General features: G+C 34.4%; 1 protein-coding gene across 3 annotated transcripts in view; it reads left to right on the forward strand.

Annotated features, from left to right (window-relative positions):
• The window catches only part of SNX24 (sorting nexin 24), a 281,065-nt gene that overhangs the window by 251,012 nt on the left and 8,694 nt on the right, over positions 1–21,359 (forward strand). For 2 of the 3 annotated variants that reach the window (XM_044662054.1, XM_044662048.1), the window contains 3 exons: positions 8,063–8,095; positions 8,601–8,665; positions 12,597–12,663. In XM_044662054.1, coding sequence (XP_044517989.1) covers positions 8,063–8,095; positions 8,601–8,665; positions 12,597–12,663 — 165 coding nt within the window. Of the gene's footprint in view, positions 1–6,255; positions 6,351–8,062; positions 8,096–8,600; positions 8,666–12,596; positions 13,683–21,359 lie in introns of those variants that run through there. The other variant, XM_044662063.1, reaches the window with a different exon arrangement.

The following is a 21,359-nucleotide window of genomic DNA, read 5'->3' on the forward strand; positions in this document are numbered from 1 at the left end:
GTCCCAGAAATTCTAAATAACACATGCAGTATATATGCAATTTGGCTAGCAGAATATTGGGGGTAGATCCTCAGGAATGCTTGGAAATGTTCTATCTTATTAAATGACCATTTTCCCCTTGAAATAATATATTCAGTTTTGTTAGATAGGTGACTCTGTAGCATCAAGGCTAAACTCAAATCTTTTGCCTTCCTGAATATCATATTCCATGACTTATGATCCTTTAATGTAGAAGGTGCTAGGTCCTACTTGACCCTGATTGTAGCTCCATGGTATTTGAATAGTTTCTTTCTGGCTGTTTGAAGTATTTTCCCCTTGGCCTGGTGGCTCTTGAATTTAGATATTAATTAACTATTCATGGAAGTTGTCAATTGAGGATTTCTTTCGGGAAGTGATCTGTGAATTCTTTCAATTTGGATTTAATTTTTTTTTGTTCAGGGATCTCTGGGCACTTATCTTTGGTAATTTCTTATAATATGATAATCAAGGTTTTTTCTTCATCATGGCTTTCAGGTAGTCTAATAATTCTCACATTGTCTCTCCTAGATCTATTTTCTAGGTCAGTTTTTTTTTCAATAAGATATTTCATGTTTTCCTCTGTTTTTTTTTTCATTCCTTTGATTCTGCTTTATTGCTTCTTGATTTCTCATGAATTCATTAGTTTCTAGATGGACATTTCTGATTTTTAAGGCCTGGTTTTCCTCTGTCAGTTTTTGGTTCTCCTTTTTCAATTGGCCCATTTCTTCTTGCATCACTTTCATTTCCCTTCCCCACTTTTTCTCTACCTCTCTTAATTAGTTTTTGAAGTCTTTTTTTGAGCTCTTCCAGACTCTATGTCCAATCCATATTTTTCTTTTGGACTTTGTGTGCATTTCATTTGCTTTCGCTGTCCCCTTCTGTGTCTGCACCTTGCTCATAAAATTCTTTTAGGGTTAGGCGCTTTTTGTTGTTTAGTCATTTTTCCTATCTAATTAGAGGTAAGCTCTGTTTTCTGGGAAATTGGTGTACCCTCTTAAACTTCATTCCTTCCTTGATGCTATTTTCAGCTTATTTCCTGGGTTGTTACTAGTTTACCAAATGGTCTGAGGACTGAGAGCTCTGAGAGTCCCCTCCCCCTGCTGATTCAATTGACCCTTCAGATGCTGATAGCTTAAAGACTTTCCTCAGGCTTAGGTGTAAGCTTTTGATCCCAGGCTGAACTTGTTCAGGTCAGGGGCTGATCAAATTCTAGCCCCAGGCTTAGGCTCAGGTTTTTGGAATCAAGGTGTTCTTGATTCAATCAGGCACACCCTTCATTGTCCTGTCCTGGAGCTCCACCCTTAGTTTTGGGCAAAAAAGGGAGGATCCCTCTGTGAACTGTGTCCTTACCCCAAACTGTGGATTATGTCCTCATCCCAAGCCCAGACTGGGATTCCTGGCTTTGTTCTGGGCCCATGCTTCAGCCCAGATTGCCCTGGGCTGAGACTCCAGACTTCTCCACAGTTTGAAATTTCAAGGGGTGTGATTTGACTTTGACCACTTTTGACCAGTCTAGATCTCAGGGCCTGACTCGGGCTTAAATTGAGAACCTATAAGAGCAGATGTGGGGTAGAGGGGAGGGGTTGTGGTTTGCTCTTCACTCACTGCTATAGCTTCCTGCTAGCCCTGCTCTACTCTCACCTCAGTTCCCCAGATGGTTTCTGCCTACCTTTTGGGTTTTTCTTTTTCTTTTTTTTTTTTTTTTTGAAGGTCATTTCTCTGTCTCCTTTTTGGTTCTTTCACTCCTGTATTCGGTTGTGGTGATATTTTAATCTTGGTCAGAGAGGATTTTCATGGTGAAAAGGTGCTGCTATTCTAGTTACTCCTCCATTTTCAGAAGAATCACTTTCAGTAAGAATCTCCTCAAATGAATTTAGGATTTTCTTTCTTTTCTTTCTTTTTTCCTTCCATTCTTTCTTTCTTCTTTTCTTCCTTCCTTCCTTTCCATTTTTCATTATTCATTCATTCATTCATCTTTCTTCATTAGATTTTAGAGGAAGATGATGAATCAAAGAGATTTAAAGCTAAAACATGAGGAATTACTATTAATTTTGACCACTATTCAGAAATGAAGATCTCAGCATCCCTGAAATTAAAGCCTGTGTTTAGATCTGATATTATCTGTTATAGGAAATGCCCATTTCATCCATTGATACAAGTGGGCAACTTACTGCAATTTGTAGGCTAAGAGAAATGTAATCCAAAATGGGGGCATGACCCAATAAAGCCATGTCACAATCCTAAAGGATCAACCATTTGGAGAATGGGAAAAAAAGATTTCATCCCACTCCCAGTTATAGCCGGTTGTGAGGCTTGTCTTCAGAGCATTCATACCTGCCCCTTATCCCACAACATTCTTCAATTTTAACCCCTCCCTCTTTTATGTAAGCTCTCAAACTTCCTCTTTCTGAACCAATATTAAACCATCAGACCAGTTATGTTATGTGATCAAAAGTATTTGAAAGGGTGGCCCAGTGGATTAAGGGCCAATCTTAGAGCCAAGAGGTCCTGGGCTCAAAACTGGCCTCAGATACTTCCTAACTGTATGATTCTGGGCAAATCATTTAACCCTCATGGCCTACCCCTCATGGCCTACCCCTCTTCTGCCTTGGAACCAATACACAGTATTGATCCCAAGTCAGAAAGTATTGGTTGTTTGGTTTTGTTTTTTTTTAAGAGTTTTGCCCTTGAGAGTTAAGTGCTAGGCACTGAGATGTCAAGCAATGTGTTCTCAGGTCACATCATGACTTGAGAGAACTTTATGTACTTTTTGTATATACTTTACCTCCCACCAACATTTTGTGGCATACTCTTTACTATAACACTAAGGTTCCTTTGGAGAGGTGGCTGAGATTTAATATAGTCTCCCCACAGTATCACTAAGTTCACATCTAAAAGTATCATCACTGCTGCACTCCTGGGCTGGGTCCTGAAAGTTGCACCTTTCCTCCTCAGGTTACAAAGTGGACTTGCTAGCCAAAAGCTCCAGCACAAGCTTTATTTCTGAACTTCCTGATAGCCTGTTCTCTTGTCTTTTATAAACTCACAAGGTCTAAAACAAAAGAGCAAAGGCAACAAACCAAGACCTCTTCCCTTACATTATTTTCTTTCTTCTTAAATTGTAATTTTACCATGCTGAAGATGTCAAATTGAGAGAAGGCCTAGGCTCATTACTTACATTTAATATGTACAGTTGACTTCATTAATTTTGGCTCAGGATGAGAAGAGGACAGTCTGTCACAGTATTAAATTACAAAAATGTGATTTATAAATAACTTTTCAGGAATTTGTATAACAGACAAGAAGTTCATATTCCTGTGAGGCCTTGCTCAAATATAGTGATTGCACCTGATTCCTGTCTCTAAGCCTGTAGTGAGGAATGGAGAAGGTTCTTTTTTAACAAAGGTTTCTAGAAACAAGGAATTTTAAGCGACAAAGTTTCAACAAGCTACAAATGGCAACTTTCTCCCATAGGCCAAGGGAACACAATGCTGGTCCTATATCAGTCTTTTCAGTCTTTCACAGATAATGATTACAGTTAGCTATTTTTTACATATATAGATGACACTTTATTAATATTTGTTTTTATATTATTACAAGTAGAAGTAAGTTATACATATTTTATGTAGCTAATATTAAATTTAGCTAACTTTAGTTAATTAAAGTAACCCTGTATTGCCTTTTTTATTTAGTTGTAATGCTTTTTTATTCATCCTTCTTTACTGGATAAAATATTTATCTAATTGAATATTACCTCTCACCAATATAGACTTCCTTCTGCCTTCTTTGGGATTTTCTTTGTCATTCTTTTATGGAAACAATGGCAGAAAGCTCATTGTACAATACACAGTGACTATCCTAAAGTCCTTTTATTAGAAACAGTTGTCATTATACCTCACCTAAAATTATATAACCATTCCTCATAGTTAGTCTCAGAGCAGAAAGGAGTATGGAATACATTGAGTCCTACTTCCCCATTTTAAAAATGAGGAAACTGAGGCACAGATAGAATTTTCCCACATCAGTGCCTGAGTTGAGTTTTTAGCTTAAGTCTTTCTAGACTAGCACCCTATCCACTGGGTCATGCTGCCTTTCATTGAGAAAATTAAGTTTGTTGGTCATTTCGGGCATGTTGCAATTATGTGGGATGGTGTTCAGAGATATAAGCAGATTTTTTTTTGCCTATCTTCTCTCATTAATGATTACATTCTGACTGTAACCAGTGCATTGAAAGCCAATCCATCATGAAAAATAAATAATTCACCTTGTTAACATTCTCTAAATCTTACATTAATAAAACCAAAGTGGTGCTCTGAACACATGAACACTTTTACATACTACAGTGATGGATGACACATCTTGGGATCCTGGAAATGAAGTAGTTCAAGTCATTTAAAATGTCCCACATATAGGCCCTGAACAAGGACACATGTTACAACCAGTGGAAATGTGCGTCAGCTATGGGTGGGGGGAGAGCGGGGGGTGAAGGGGAAAGTAGGGGCATAAAGTATGTAAACAGGTTAAAAATGAATATTAATAAATGTTTAAAAATTTTTTTAAAAATGTCCCACACTTCTCATTGTTTTAATTTATTTTAAAAGATGAGGGTAGAGATAAAACTGTTACTTTCCCCCAAAAAAAATTATTCTGCACAAATAATAGAAAGAATCCAGATGTTTTTGAATGAATGATTTTTGTAATTCTACAGCATTATGTTAGCTTATTCAAGTAGGTATTTCCTGATACTCTTAAATAACTATCAAAAAATAATAATCATAATATACCTGAATCACTGCAACTTGTCACAAATAATACAACTTTTATAGTGCTTTGTGCTAGTGCTAGTGAATTGATAGCTAAAGAGGTTAAAATTAAACTCAATGCATATAACAGATGGTAATATTTTTCAAGGATGGTCAATGAAGTTTGTCTGTTCAAGATATAAATTCTGAGAACTGTAAATTATGCAATGTGATTCAATTTGTGTATTCTGCATGTGTTCTTTAAAAATTATCTAAACTTTGTTTTGTATTATATATTTCCAGCGACTTCCACCATAATTGTCAGAGGTATATGCCTGCCATAACTATCTGTGCCATATACATGATAAAAATAACACAAGCATTCTGACATTCATTCATTCATTCAGATGTTTGTTAACTACTTTATTCAAAACTCTGGTCTAAATATATTCATTTCAATTTCTCCACATAATCCTTGATCAGAATTTATGAGATATCCTTTTACCAAATAATTACTAATGACTGCTGTGTGCTAGGTATTATATTAGGTGGTGGGGATACAAAGACAAAAAGTTAATAGTCCATGTCCTCAAAGGGATTTCCTTATAAAGTTAAATCCTACCCTCACCATTAACCATACATCTTTGTTAAAATACTGCACATCCTACTATCCTGACTTGGAGTCAGGAAGATCTATAATCAAATCCTACCTCAGATACTTACCTGCTGTATGGCCTTAGGCAAAGTCACCTTTTTAGCCTCTCTTAGTTTTCCCCTGTAAAGTGGTGGTCATAACAACACTTGCATCACAGATTTGTGAACTTTTGCTAATCTTAAAGCACTATAAAAACATCACATTATGTATTCCTTGAATTCATGGAATTGGAATACTGAGCCATTGAGCAAAATAAAAATATTTAACCAGAAATGCCATAGAAAAAGTACTTTTTCAGATAGTGAAGTTGTCATTGTCCTTTTAAGTGGAGATGTTCAACTAGTAATAAAATATTTTTTAGCCCTAATGACTGAATGAATTGATAGCTAAAGAGGTTAAACTGATGTGTCTGACAAAAATATTTCTAGTGTTGACTGAATTTATAGTAGTCTCCTGTAATCTTACATTGTAAGGGAGTATTTGTTCAAATGGAGGTATCAGATATGCAAATCCATTTCTTGCTCAAATACACATAAATTGTTTTGTGTTAAGTTTAGGTTTGTCCAATAATACTGATAGTTATAAGTCTGAGGGGATCTCTGACATAATTCTTGATATTTATATAAAAGGCACATATGTGTATCAAAGCTTGAGATGTGCAGAAGGGTTTAAATTGAATTGGCAAGTAGTAATGCTTGTGAATTTGAAAATGGTGAATGGGCAAAAATTTTTGTGAAATGTTAGCCTTTTAAAAATATTACCTATGACTGATACTTGAAATGGCCTGTGGTTGCTAATCTTTACTTTAGTTCTTAATTCTACCATATTCTACTTGTACAGGCTGTCATTTTGGAAAATGAGGAGCTTCCAAAATTATTTCTTGATTTTCTAAATGTACGACATTTACCCTCTCTACCAAAGACAGAAAGTTGTGGGTAAGATTTGTCTTTAACATACTGGATATGTTTTTGAAGTGTATTTCCCATCATGGGATAAACTATAGAATTTGCCAAATTAGACATTCAGTTATATCCAGAAGTTCATTTTAAAGGCTTTGACTTCTGAAGGCAAGACATGATGTAGAGGTGTATGTAGTTAAATTTGATTTGCCCCTTTGCCTCTGAGAGAGCATTAACAATACTCTGCCTGGAGACAGAAGAAAAAAAAGAGTTTCTTTTCCCTCCTATTATCATCCTATCTTTTCTCACCCCTAGATTTTTTTTTGCTCTGTTTTGTTTGCAGTATTCAGTTTTAGACCCAGTTGTATCTACATAATGTATTGACCCTTACCTGAAGTAGTCTTCTTACTGCATAGTGGTGACAGTCAGGCCATATGGTTTTATATAGTTTTCATGAATAAAACAAAAACTCATGGATAGAAAAATAAAGGTCAGTTCTATTAGTTACTGAAACTCTCTAGGTCTGAGTTTCCTCATCTGTAAAGTGAGAGAAGTAGACTAAATGACCTTTAGTGTCCCATAACTGAATCATATAAAATTTATGAGCATACCTACTCCTTGAACTATATTTATTTGGAATTAGATAGTTGCCCAGTATTCATTAAGAACATTGAGCGAAAAATAGTTCTTTTGTCCCACTACCTGTAATTAAAGGTATTCCTCAAAGGCCTCTCATGAGGTCATCAAGTTCATTAAGTCATGCTTATGTAAAGGAAAAATCTGATTTGTTCCAAGGTATTTGAGAAGGAAATTTTAACTTCTTAGTTATGAAGTTAGGTAGACTATTAAGCTAATGTCTTTACTTGAAGTCACAGCTAGAATCCTAGAGTCAGGAAGGCCCAAGATCAAATTTTATCTGACATATTTATTAGCTATATGACCTTGGGCAAGTTATTTAACCTCTGCTTGCTATAATACACTGGAAAAAAGAAATGGCATACCACTCCAGCACAATAAAAATATATGTAAGGTACTTAAGCTTGCCTCTTTTCCTCTATAAAATTGTTTAAAGAGAGTAAGGTTGAGATCCTAAATCTTAGATGCCAACTGACTGATAATTGATATCATAAATAATTTCAATGATATCATATAGTTCATATAGCTTTGTGACTCTGGGCAGATTATTTAATCTCTCTGACCCTCAGTTGCATCTCTAAAATCAGAGGGTTGGATTTGACGACTTTTAAGATACCTTCAAACTATAAATCTATGGTCCTCTGACTCATTGACTGTCTTGACATAACCACTCTTCAACAAGTGACCACCCTCTCTTCCCACCCATATAGCTAATTATACCCCATAATGTGAGCCACCTATACTCATCAGTCATCACCAGGCCTAAGCCCATAATTGACAGGAATTTTCTTAAACCAGAACTATCTTCTGGGACCTCTCTAATAGTTGATGGAGTGAACATTCAACAAATTACACATTTACTTAGAGACTTTCACAATTTTATGCCCTTGTCCATATATGTTAGAACCAGTATCTAGATATTTTTAAGTAATTCTGTTAGGCAAAAATGGAATTCAAGAAAATGCCATTGTTTAGGGTCCATCTGTGTATTAAATTTAAAATTTAATAAATTCTTTATTTAAAGCCCTCTTCAGTGCTACATGAATGCATGCTATTATTCTTTCATTTATATACAATGATCCATTCTCTCTATAATTTTATTTTTATTTTAGCTCATTTGAGGAAACAGAATCTGAAGAGTTCAGGTGAGAGCTGATCAATTAAGTATTATGTAAATTCACAGTACTATTATATACTTAAATATTTTGAGTGTTAATGGCTTTCTTCAGTGTCCTGACACTTGGTGGTTTTAGCATACTATTGGTTCCTGTAATAAGGACACTGAAATAATTTTTTATATTTATAAATGAAAGAATATAGACTCCTACGTCATTATATGCAGCTGACAAAAATACTGACTTGTCAGTTAATAATGCTGTAACTTTTCAAGGCTTGTATGTAATAAAAATTATATATTTGTTTCAGACTATATAAACATGGCAATGTTAGCTTGACCTTTTAGAAATTAAGCTTGCTACATAGTTGGAAATATGTCTTTCTGTGTTATACATAGTGTGTATGAAAGTGTATACATAAAAAAATACCCTTCTTGACATCATTGTGTAGCAGTTTGATCACCTCAAAGCTAGTTTGTAGTATTTTCTGTTTACTATCCCTTGATGCTGACATTCCCGTTCTTGACCTTTCCAGCAAACTGTCCCACCAACCAGTGCTGCTGTTCCTAAGGGATCCATATGTCTTGCCTACAGCCAACGGTAATCAAACCTGTCATGTGTTAACAGCTCTTTACTGATCTGACCATGCACCACATAAACCATGTTTTTAATACAGACCTTATAGAATAACATTGGTCCAGAGCCTAATAATCTGTCAATAAAGTAATGCTTTTTGTATAAAAGACATTTAGAATACAAATTGGAGCAGGTCTTTCAAGAGAAACTAATTTTTCTAACAAAAATGTTGTGAAATAAATAGTTATTTGAAAATTATTATATTATTGTTTTAGCTGTGGTTGACTATGGTTAATTTCATTTTTAGGTTTGAAATGGAAAAATAGTTATTTTTAAATGCTTTGCTCTAAAGCTTAATCTCTGTATTGCACATACACCCTGATTTCCATTTGAATAATAGCTTCATTTCATTGGTAGCCTTTATATTATTCTTTAAAATTCTTTTTTAAATAGAATTCATTAGATATATCACAAGCCACCAACAACTTCAAGATCAATCAGAAGAAATAATTGCTTCATTCATTCCTCTGTAAGGAATTGTTTAAATTTCTAAACTGTCCACTTAAGATGCTTTAATAATGATAAAACACTTTATAGTTTACAAAACTCTTTCACATCCATTATCTTCTTTGATCTTCACAACAACCCTGTGAATAATAATATTATTATTCCCATTTTACAGATAAGGAATTTGAAGTACTGAGACATTTATACCAGTACCTTGGCCCCACTTGCACATACTGATTAAGTGACAGAACCAGAACTAGTACCCAAGTCTCCTAACTACTAATCCAGTTTCGTGGAGATTATAAAAATTTCAAAAATATTCTTTGTGTAGTTAAGTGGAACAGTAGAACAGTTAGGAAGATCTGAGTGTGGCTGAAACTGCAGACACTAGCAGTGTAATCCTGAGCAAATCACTTAACCTCTCTTAGTCTCAGTTTCTTCATCTATAAAATGAGGTAGTAGCACCTATTTCACAAGATTGTTATAAGGATTAAATGAGGTAGTATGCACAGCACTTTTGCAAACTTTAACGCATATTATGTCTGTGTGCATATACATATTATATAAGAGAGAGAGAGAGAGATGCTAACTAGTATTCAGTGTTCTTAATATGCTAATATGCCAACTAGAAAGAAATGTACTACTTTACCTTTAACAGTACCTCTATCTACACTTCTTCCAGCTATGTTTAGGTCCAAATGCTAACACTGTTCAGATTAAAAACTCTAAGAAAGAGGTAACTGCGTGCTGGAGTAGTCCAGATTCTTGAATAAGGTTAAGCTCCTCAAAACTAGCTAACTTGTATTGGACCTTAAAGAAATGTAGGACTCATACTATCAGAGAGGCATCATAAAGACATTCCCAAAAGAAGGAACAAGTAGAGCAAAGGTAAAAAAGGACAGGAATTAGTTTGGAATAATAATAAGTCTGCCAGCTAGTGCTTGCCTCATTCATGTTGAAGAATGGTGGAAAATGAGGTGATATAAGTTATATGAGACAAGGTGATAGAGGGCCTCAAAAATAGAAAAGTTAACTAGCAAAGATTTATTCATATGATTTTATTCAACAATACCATTATTTGAATTCTGAGTCTTAAAAATATTATTATTGATGGATATTTCAGCATATCCAGCATCATTAACCCTATAGAAGACTAAGCAGGGAAAAAGAGGCATTCAAATCTTAGCACTTAAAGTGAAACTTTTCTATGTTGTAACTTAATATTCAGGCATACTTTAACCAAAAATGTTTTTACTATCTTGCCATAGTAAACTGAATGTAGCTTCTTGACCATATAAACCCTAAATTTCAGTGGAAATTATAAATAAATAATTATAAATTATAAGTAATATTATAAATTATAATTTATAAATTATATAATATATAATAAATTATAAAAATTATAGATAAATAAATATAAATAACTAGAGTTTACTTATAGCATTTTCAGGTTTGCAAAGCACTTTACAAATATTATTTTGTTTCATCTTCACAACAAACCAGGGAGGTAGTTACTATCTTCATTTTACAGATGAAGAAGCTAAGGCTGAGAGGTTAAGTGACTTGCCCAGGGTCACACAGTTAGTACATATCTGAGGCCAGATTTTAATGCAGATCTATTTAATTCCAAACCCACTACCAAAGTCCAAATATACTGTACCACCAATATACATTGATACAATGATACATTATTGTGTTTTTAGGAGAATATTCTCTGTATGAAAGAGCATTCAAGGGACAGGTAGGTATATGGAGTTTTAGGCCTGGAATCAGGAGGAGCAGTTTTCAAATCTGGCCTCAGATATATACTAGCTGTGTGATTTGATTTTTTTTCTAGGTATCTTAAAACCTTTGAAGTCCAAATTTAGGCCAGATTAGGCCAAAATTTCTTTTGGAAAATAATGTTCTAGTAATACTGGATCAATTATCTACAAAAAATGGTTTTTAGAATATCTGTAGCTAATTAGTTTAGCTCTTAAATATTAAAGTACTCCTAAAAGTAATATTTCACAAGTTGTTAAAGGACCAAAGGATTTTGAAGATAGTAGCCATATAAAAATTATCAAACTTTTTCATAAGACCTTGATAAGTACAATATGTTTATAAATAGGTATTCAGATCATATACATTTTCTGTAAACTTATAATTGAATAAACCATTAGCTCAGAATGTTATTGATGTGTGTGTGTGTATGAATGTGTGTAATATATGCCTGTACCCCATGGAGCAAATAGAACTAAAAGTTTTGTCTGATTTCCTTATCCTACCCTTCCAGCATGAACAAATTCTAACATGAATCAGAACTCAGTGACTGACAAATACCATCAAATGAAACTTCTAGTTTACTTCTTTCAAATGGAAATTAAGCCTCTCAAAGTTAGACTTTGTGCCTGAATACCTTTATGCATACTAAATATAAATAGGATGACTAAAGATCAGAACTGAAAAATCTGAGTTTTTTATCTGTTCTAGTCATTGTATATAGCTAGGACCAATGAAAGCAAAAAATAATTTTGAGTTTTCCATCCAGATGTTATCATGCTTCTTCATGAAGCCTAATTTCTTTGCTTTGAAAGATTTATCTTTTATGAGAGCAATAGAATATCAGAATGAGAGGTCAGAAAGACCTGAAACCATATATAACCTTTTTGACTTGAGGCCTCCCTAAGTTGGCTCTCTAAGTCTTAGTTTCCTTGTATAATGGAGGTTATAATACTAGTACACCTATGTATATCACAATCTCCTATGTAATTCCATATGTTGGGATGGATTTAAAATGCTAGTTGAGTGTTAATAGCTTAGTTTCCTTGCTCACATAATCCATTCATATTTTACCTGCTTTAGGAACCAACATATAGGGAAAAGGCTCTAGCAATGATTTTCCTTTGCATCCACTGAATATGTGGCTGATTTTTCAAGTATGACAGGTTGACTTTTTTAGGAAATTTGCCCTTTTAAGTTAGGAAGACAGGATAGCATCTTATTGCTCTAAAGAAGCATATTTGATAGCACCAGCATCCTCAAAATGACTTGGACTAAATGCTGCTGTAAACCACAGTGGAAAACCTGCAGTGAAGTATTCCCAGTAGAAATCTTGGAATTCTTTCAAGTATATTGAGATTTTGTTAGAAATTGAATTGCCAGTGTAATCCATCTTCCTTGTGAGAAAAGATTCAGATAAAGAGCTGGAGCCCAGCAGCATTAAGTATTAGAACATCCCTTAAATCAATAAGCTACAAATCTGGCAGCGCATTCATGTAGTGCCTAGTGCTGAACTAAAGTGGCTTTAGTGCTGAAACAGCATTACTAATAGCCCGTCCAGAACATGGATAAACAGGAGACGGATGCCATTTCTTAAATTATAGTGAGTCTTACCTTATTTAGTTCTTTCCAAAAAGTGTTATATTGATGCACATAAGAAATAAGGCTTTTTTCTTTTGTTTTTCAGATGATTTTCCAAATGTAGTTATTGAAGGAGTTCTCCATGGGATATTTTACCCTCATCTACAGCCCAGGTAGAAATCCTGTGTGGCTAAAGAAGCTGGAGCAAGTTTCAAAGTCTTAGTCAAGGAATCGATATCTCTCAAATTACCTAAACTCTGTGACATAATAGCTCTAGTCATTACTAAAATTCATAGTCCCAGCTACATTCAGGAAAGTGTATGTTTCCTTTAAAATTGTGCTTTTTAAAAATAGAAACTGAATGTGGGATTTGGTCAAGCTAAGACAAAATTTTTAAGAAGTAGGATATAGTGATCTGCCTAGAAGCACATAAAAAGGAGACTTCAGAGAGGGTTCTTGCGAATGTTGCCTTCTTAAAAGCTCTTGTGCAGTATGAATGAATCCTTGTCTGCCTCAGCAACACTTTAAATATGAGGGTCACATAATGAAGACTGAGACAGAGTGATACTGACTTTGCAAACTTTGTTTATTTTGTTTTTCCAATACACTAGTCTTCTTAACTTGGGATTTTCCCAGCTGGCTAAAGGTATGTATACTGAAGAACCAGCACCAAGAAAAGTTATCAAAGAAACATTGCAGCAAATATATGAGAGAAATTGGTTTAACTGGAAATTGAGAGTAAATTGAAAATATTAGTACATTTGTAGTGGTTCCCCCAACCCCCAAAAGAAATCCTTTCATATTTGATTGGTGAAAAGTAAAGCAAGTATGCTTGCTATCTGTACTTGGGCATTTCAATTGAAAACTAAATAGCAGCTCCATTTTAAGTTGGTTGGTTTTAGTAAGCTCCCAGATGGCAATGTATGTAGAAACAAATTTAGAATTCTAACTAATGAACTCCACTACTGCTAATAATAGTCTAATTGTATAAACTCAAGGCCTTCCTGAATTTTTAAAATAAATTACACAGAGGGCATTTTACGTTGCTTCATGGTGAAGACAAATAGTATTGCCAAGTAATAAAATAGCACACACCTAGAATAACAGGGCTTTTCCAATGTTGGAGATACACTAAAATAGCTTGTATATTACTGGATACTGGGCTGTAAAATAAACTTAAGATATAAGAAAATATTTGAGTTGATCTTTTCTGCTTGAAATGTGAATAGTATTTTATAAATATATTTCCATTTGTATAAAATAAGAGTCAAGTTACCTTATTGTGTGCTAGAAACAGAATAATTACTCAAAAAATAGACTGATCAATGCAATGACATATTTACAAATAAAGTACCAAGCAGCTATGGCAGTACAGGCAGAAAGCAATCTTTTCTAAAAATTTAAACTTAAATATATATTTGTAGATTTAATTTATTACTATAATGCATTTAGCCTAAATTAATTATAAATTCTAGATTTAAATTAAAATTACAAAAAATGTCCTAGATTTTGCAGTCTCCTAGTGCTTCTGGGATTCATCTGGGAAGTATTACAAAGTCCATTTTCCAAAGGAATATATTTTGGAATGAGAGATATAATAAAAACTGATAGAGAACAGAAGGAAAAAAAAAAACAAAAAAAGGTGATATAGAGATAACTGAAGAAAAAGGAAAATAGGAGAGGAAAGAGATAACTTCATGGTACCTTTCATACACTAGTTCTGAGAAGTTATGATATACCCTAGCTTCTATGCTATGGCCACCACTAAGCAACATCCTTTTTGCAACCTTTTGTGCTGGGCTTATGATCTGTTCCTCATCTATTTCTTCTTTCTGTCAAGGCAATATATGGTATATTCACATTGACAAAATGATTTCTCTTATTCTCTCTTAACCCAATGTTCCCTACTATGTATCTTCCCTTCTGGTTCCTACACTTTCTTACATATGAGTATACCTTCTGAATAAATAATAATAAATAATAAACTGCTTAATCCCTCATTCCTTTTACCTATCCTGTTTTCTTTTTATTAAAATATACTATCCAGAGCCATATTACAGGCATTAGTTTCATCTTACCAAGTTTCAGTGATACCTGCAAAGTCAAATTGGCTCCTTACATTAGAATCTCTGGTTTCTTTCTCTTTTGAGGCTATATGTTTTACTTCTATAATAGATTGCAACCTCAATCATCCTCTCTTATATTTTCAGCCTCTTCCTCTCTAGTGGTTCCCTCTTTTCTGTCTTTAAATATGGTCGGATCTATCTCATCCTTAAAAAAAAACTTTCATTAGGCTGTAACTACTTTCTCCATTTCTCAACCAAACTCCTTGAAAAAGCTGTCTACACTTTTTGCCTCCACTTCCTCTTCTCTTCATTCACCCTTCAACACTGTCTCATCACTCAGTTGAAATTACTTACTTCAAAGTTACCAATAATTTTTTAGTTGCAAAATTTTCTTTTTTTCCTTAGAAGTTCTTTCTTGATCAATCTACTATATTTGATACTGTGGACCAGCATCAATAAGATCAAGAGATAAGATAGGAATACCAATTAGAAGACTGTTTCTATATTCCAGATCAAATGTGATGACGGCTTAACCCAGCACAGCGGCTTTATGCACACAGAAAGGGTTGAATTTGAAAGATATTGTCAAATTGGAATAGACAAGATTTGAAAACTAATTGGATATGTGGAATGAGGGAAAGAGAAGAGTCAGAGGTAACTATGGTTGCTAACAGGTAATTAGAAGGATGGCGATGCTCTCAACAAAAGGGGAAAAAAGTGAAATTAAGAGGAAGAGAGGTTTGGGGAGAAGATATTGAGTACCATTTTGGACATATTGAGTTTTGAAGTACCAATCCATTTCCAGTCCAAAATGTTTACTAGACAATTGGTGATTCAGGCCAGGAGTTCAGGAGAAATCTTCATAAAGATGTTAGTTGAACCAATGGGAGCTGTTGAGATCATCAAGAAAGTATAGGGAAAGAAGAGGACCTGGAATTCACCCACACAAAGGGATTGAGATATGGGCAATGATCTAGTGAAGGAGAATAAGAAGTAACCAGATCATTTGAAGGAGAATCAGGAGACAGCAATGTCACAAAAACCAAAGGAAATGAGAGTATGTAGAAGGAAGGTATAGTGAACAATGTGAGACACTGTAGAGAGCTCAAGAAGTCTGAGAACTGAGAGAAAGCCACTGGATTTTGCGATTAAGAAATCCTTAGTAAAGAGGCATTATGATATAGCAGATGGAAAGCTGGCTTCAGAGTCAAGAATACATGGATTCTTGAAGATTTGCCTTTGGCATAGGGGGAAAGTCGCTGCCCCCTCAGAAACCAGGCAATTTTTTAAAACTAAAAGTTTCAGAGCAGGTGTCAGGCTGCATGTGAAGAGAAAGTTTCATCATTAGATTCACTATTCCAGTGAAATCACAGACCCCAGCAGCTAGGTTACTTGGTGGATAGAATGCCATACCTAGAATCAAGAAGACCCAAGTTGAAATCGAGGCTCAGACACTTACTAGCTTTGTGACTGTGGATTTAACCCTATTTGCCTCAGTTTTCTCATATGTAAATTGATCTGGAAAAGGAAATGGCAAACCACTCCAGTGTCTTTGCCAAAAAGACCCCAAATGGGGTCATGAAGAATCTGAAACAACTGAACAGAAACAAGAAGAAAATTAGTTTCAGTTATGAGATCAAAACCAGATTGCAAAGGATTGTCACAAGTGGGAGGTCAGATAAAATGCCAAATGTAATCAGCTTTTTCTATGAGTTTAGCTCTGGAAGGAGAGAATTAATATGATAATTTACAGGTATGTTATGATAAAATTTTGTTTTTCTTTTTTAAGGATGGGGTGGGCTGATTTTACAAGCTATAGTGAAGGAACCAATAAACTGAGAGACAATATTAGTGGGAGCCAAGCAGATTGTAAGGTCAAGATAGCAGAGGGGACACAAAAGGGATAAGACCAAAAAAAAATCTTCCTCCAAGACTAGAACAAAGAAGAAGAAACAGTGGCGCTGCTGGTGGAATTCTAGACAGACTTTTTTTGTGTGTCATTTGTTTTTCATAAAGTGTATAGAGTATGTGGCAAATACCTTTTGTGAGAGAGAAGGCCTATAGGAGTGACAAGAGAGGAAATATTTGGAACAAAATCTATGGAGAATGGAATGGAGAATCGATTCATGAAGAATAAGAAGATAAGCATGCTATCCTAAGGACCTATTTGAGATTATGTAACAAATTGTATCAAATCCAATCCAATTGTATAATTTCCTCCATTGGCGTTTAACAGCATGAAGTAGGAGCAAAAGTGGATGGTGAATTTGTTTTACTTATTTTTTCTTCTCTCTTTCACCGAGGCAACTACATTTTCCTTTCTTTCCTTTAGTTTGGGGTGGGGGGTAGGGTTTAGACCCAATATCTAATACCATATGCCACAGTCAGAATGAGAAATCTTTCAGGTTGTTGTTCTTCAACTTGTCCTCAAGTTCTCTGAAATTTCTTCTCTCCTATACTTCGCCTCTGTTCTTCCTCATATCTCCAAACCCCTTAAAATCACCTTTATAATTTCTCCTAATTCAGCTCAAATTCTTATCTCATTTCCTGATGCTTTCCCTGAAACTCACTCAAAAAACCTGGACATGAAATCTAGACCTGTAGATTGTTGTTCTCCAAATTTTCCTCAATTTTTTCATTTAACTTTTCCTACCCAAATTAAACTTCTGACCTTCTTCATAAATCTAACTGCCTAAAAATTTTCAGTTAGTTGGCCAACTGATATCTATTAAGCATTTCATTTGTATCAGGTACATAAATATATAAATTAAGATACATAAATATAATATACAATACTACTTAAAGAATTAATCACTGAATTAAATAATTTGAGGGAGAGTCATTATTCCCATTTGGGCTGCATCAGTATAATAAAAATTAAGATACTACCTAAATTTATAGATTTAGCACTATGCCATACTTCCAAGGGCATAATTCATTGATCTTGGCAAAATAATAAAGAAATACATTTGGAAGAACATACGGTCCATAACCTCAAGGGAAATAAACCCCCCCAAAAAAAGTGGCATGAAGTACCTACAAATATCAAAGTATATTATAAAAAGCAGCAAAACTTTTTGGTTCTGATTAAAAATAGAAAATTAGGCTAGGAATAAACTAGATAAGCAAGAATCTGAAACAAACCAAAAAAACAAACAAACAAGTATTTGATAAACACAGGATATAAACTTTTTGGGCAGGGACTAACTATTGATAATTTCTTGAAATGGAAAGTAGTTTGGAAAAAAATGGGTTTAGATTAATATCTCATTCCATATACCACAATCAGTTCCAAATGGCCACTTGACTTAAAAATATTAATCATAAAAACAATTGAAAGATAAATATATGAAAGTATTTTTCATAACAGTGACTAGGGGATAGAATTCTTAATCAAGTAAAGAATAAAAATTACAAGAAAATGAAGTCAACCAGGAACTTTATCTAGAATAGATACATACATGTATGTATTTAGTATAAATATATACAAATTATATAATAGGAGCTAGGGATACTAGTAGCTGGGTGAATCAGGAAAGACTTCATGTGAAGGTAGATTTTGTGTAGAATTTTTAAGACTACAAGACAATCTAAGAGGGGAAAGTCAGGACTTTGCATTCTAGATGTGGGGGACAGCCAGTGCAAAAGCATGGTTGGGAGATAGAATGTAATATATAAGGAATAGCAAAAATAGGAGTAGTGTATAATAAGGCCAGAAAGGTGTGCTGGTAACAAATTATACTTAGAATTTTAAAACTATGTGGAAGATGAATTACAGTGGAGGACAATTTCAATAGTCCAAGAGAGGCCTAAACTAGAGTGGCATCTGTGAGAATAGAGAGAAGAAAACAGCTGGAAAATTGGTTGTAAGATAAATCTAAATCTTAGCTAGTTCACTAAGTTAAAATGTTACCTTGTTTAAAATGCAATAGTCAACCATAAAAATCCAGTTAAAATTACTATTTATAATTTTAAAAAATAATATTAGAATAAAAGGCTATAAACCACTTCTGAAGTGGAACTGGAAGTTTGTCAATAGGCGGTTCAATGGAAAAATTCCCTTCCTGACCCCAAGGCCTTTTAAAAATTCAAACCACCAGGCCTAAAGAATACCAGGTAGGATTTATGCCAAAGGTCTACATAGAAGACTTACCCGGTTCCAGTAGTTGCTGCACCACCCAGAAGCCAACCTTTGCTCCCCTTACATAAGTAAAAATAGTAAGATTTGACAATTTATTGGATATGTGGGGAAGGTAAGATGGGAAAGATAACATCAAAGTTGTAAACCTGGGTTACTGAAAACATGGTATTATCCTTAACAGAAATAAAGAAATTCAAAAGAGAGGAAAAGTTTGGAATTCAGTTTTGAAAGTGGTGAATTTGAGAGTCCTATGCAGAAATGTGCTAATCCCAGTTCCTTCTAGTTTGAGAGCTGATTGTTAAAATTCACACCTTGGAAAGTGTACACCTCATTTACATCTTATTAATCAAGACTTGATTCCTTGTTTTGTTGATTGTCTGCTCTAGGCCTATGCTGGCAAACCTATGACACACGTGCTGGAGTGGGGGTGGGCTGTGTGCTGCTCCCCTCCCCTCTCCACGTGTTCCTGAGGACATTTTTCACATGACTCGCCCCTCACCCAGCAGCCAATGGGAGTGCTTCCTCCCTCCCCTATCTGGCGTAAGGCTCACTTGGGGCATGAGAGTTGCAGTTTGGTCACTTGGTCTCTAAAAGGTTCACTATCACTGGTCTATACTTTAGAAAGTAATAGAATACAAATTAAACTTAATAGTCAGAGAGCTGATACTCTGCCTATGGGGATATGTCCAATAGACGTCACGCCTAGAGTTCAAGAGAAAGGCTAGAACCAGATGTATAGATCTGGGAGTCATCAGCATAGAGATGATCATTAAAGCCATGGAAGCCAAAGAGAGGTAAACTAAATGAGAAAATATCAAGAGAAGAAAGCCTAGAAAGGTTCCTACAATTGAGAGGAGTATGAATGATGAATCAGCAAAGAAGACAAATGGAATAAAATGGTCAAAAAGAGAACTTTGAGAGAACAGTACAATGAAAACACAGAGGAGAGGATAATCAACAGAGTAGTGTTTCAAAGTTGAGAAATTTAAAAATTGAGTATCAAGAGATCACTGATGACTTTGAAGATGATCATTTCATTTGAGAGATGAGGTGGCAGTGGGTTGTGAAGTGAGTAAAAATAGAGGCAATTATAATTATTTACATTTATGTAGCACTTACTTTGTGCCAGTACTGTGGTAAGTACTTTGTAATTATTACCTTGTTTGTTCCTCATAATGACCTTGGGAGGTAACGCTATTATTATCTCCATTTTATCTATGAATCTTTGGGGAAAAGGGGTTAAATGACTTGCCCATTGTCACACAGCTAATTAGTCCTTGAGGCCAGATTTAAACTCATCTTCCTGATTTGAGACTAGGCCCTCTATCACTGGTTTGGCTATGAAAGGGAGATGGGTTATGTGGCAATAGTTTAAGGGTAGGACATTGAAGGGAGAGAGTGTTTTTCCAATGTGGTGAAAGACAGAAATGTCCCAAATTTACCAAAATATTCATAGCTACATTGTTTTTATGGTAAAAAAGAACTGAAAACAATGTAAATGTCCATCATTTGGGGGCAAGTTTAAACAAATTGTTGTATGTGAATATAATAGAATATGACTATACCATAAGAAATAACAAATATGAAGAATTCAGAAAGCATGGGAAAACATACTAATGCAAAGCAAACTTTGTTGAACCAGGAAAACTATAATAACTATAACAATATAAATGAACAGGACAATAAAACAAAATTGAACCATGGGTTCATGAACCAAGGCTAAAACTAGAGAAGAGTTTATAAAATATGCCCTCTTCCATTTAATGAAGACATGGGAAACTAAGTTTGTTGAGTCTGTCTATGCAATAGCACATACTATTAAATATGGGCAATGTTGGTTTTGCTGAACTTGTTGTTTTCCCTCCTTTCTTCCTGGGTGAGAGAGGGGCAAGGAATATATTCAGAAATGACTGTGATATAAAACCAGAGGCTTTAATAAAGAAATTGGGAAAAGAGAAAAATAGAATGTATAATGATTCCCTTTTGCCTATTCAAACGTAATCAGTCTGGTATTTAAAATACTGCTAGTCAGTTAGAGACCCACCTTCAAAAAGCATTGCCTCTTTAACTCCACCTTTCCTTAATGTATTATTAATTTATATAATAGCTATTTTAAAATTTTAAGTATTTTTCTTTTATGTATGTATAATGATTTTTATTTCAGTTGAGTTTTAAGTAACTTAATAGCAAGAATTGTATTTTTAAACCTTTTATTCAGAGATTTTTTTCCCCAATTACATGTAATGATAATTTTCAACATACATCTTCTGAAATTATAACATCCAAATTGTCTCCCTTCCTTCCTTCCCTCCCCACTCTCTCAAATATGGTAAGCAATTTGATCTGGGTTATACATATGTTATCATGCAAAATGCATTTTGTTTTTAATATTTCTATATCCAGTAGCGTGTACAGTTGCTCAATAAATATTTGCTAACTAGATGCCAGTATTTAACAACCTTTACAAACATCAGATTTTCCTTGAGTTGAATATAAATGTTTTTTAACAGTAAACTTGAAGATCACTCAACTTATTCTGGGCTCCATACAAAAGCGTTTATTATACTTTTTGGATCAACTTTTGGTTCTCTCTGTTCTAGACAGAATTAATTGTAGTTCCTTTAACCTTTCATCAAAAACAGCACTGTAATTGAGGAAATGT

Source organism: Gracilinanus agilis, chromosome 1 (genome assembly GCF_016433145.1).
Source record: "Gracilinanus agilis isolate LMUSP501 chromosome 1, AgileGrace, whole genome shotgun sequence".
NCBI lineage: Eukaryota > Metazoa > Chordata > Mammalia > Didelphimorphia > Didelphidae > Gracilinanus > Gracilinanus agilis.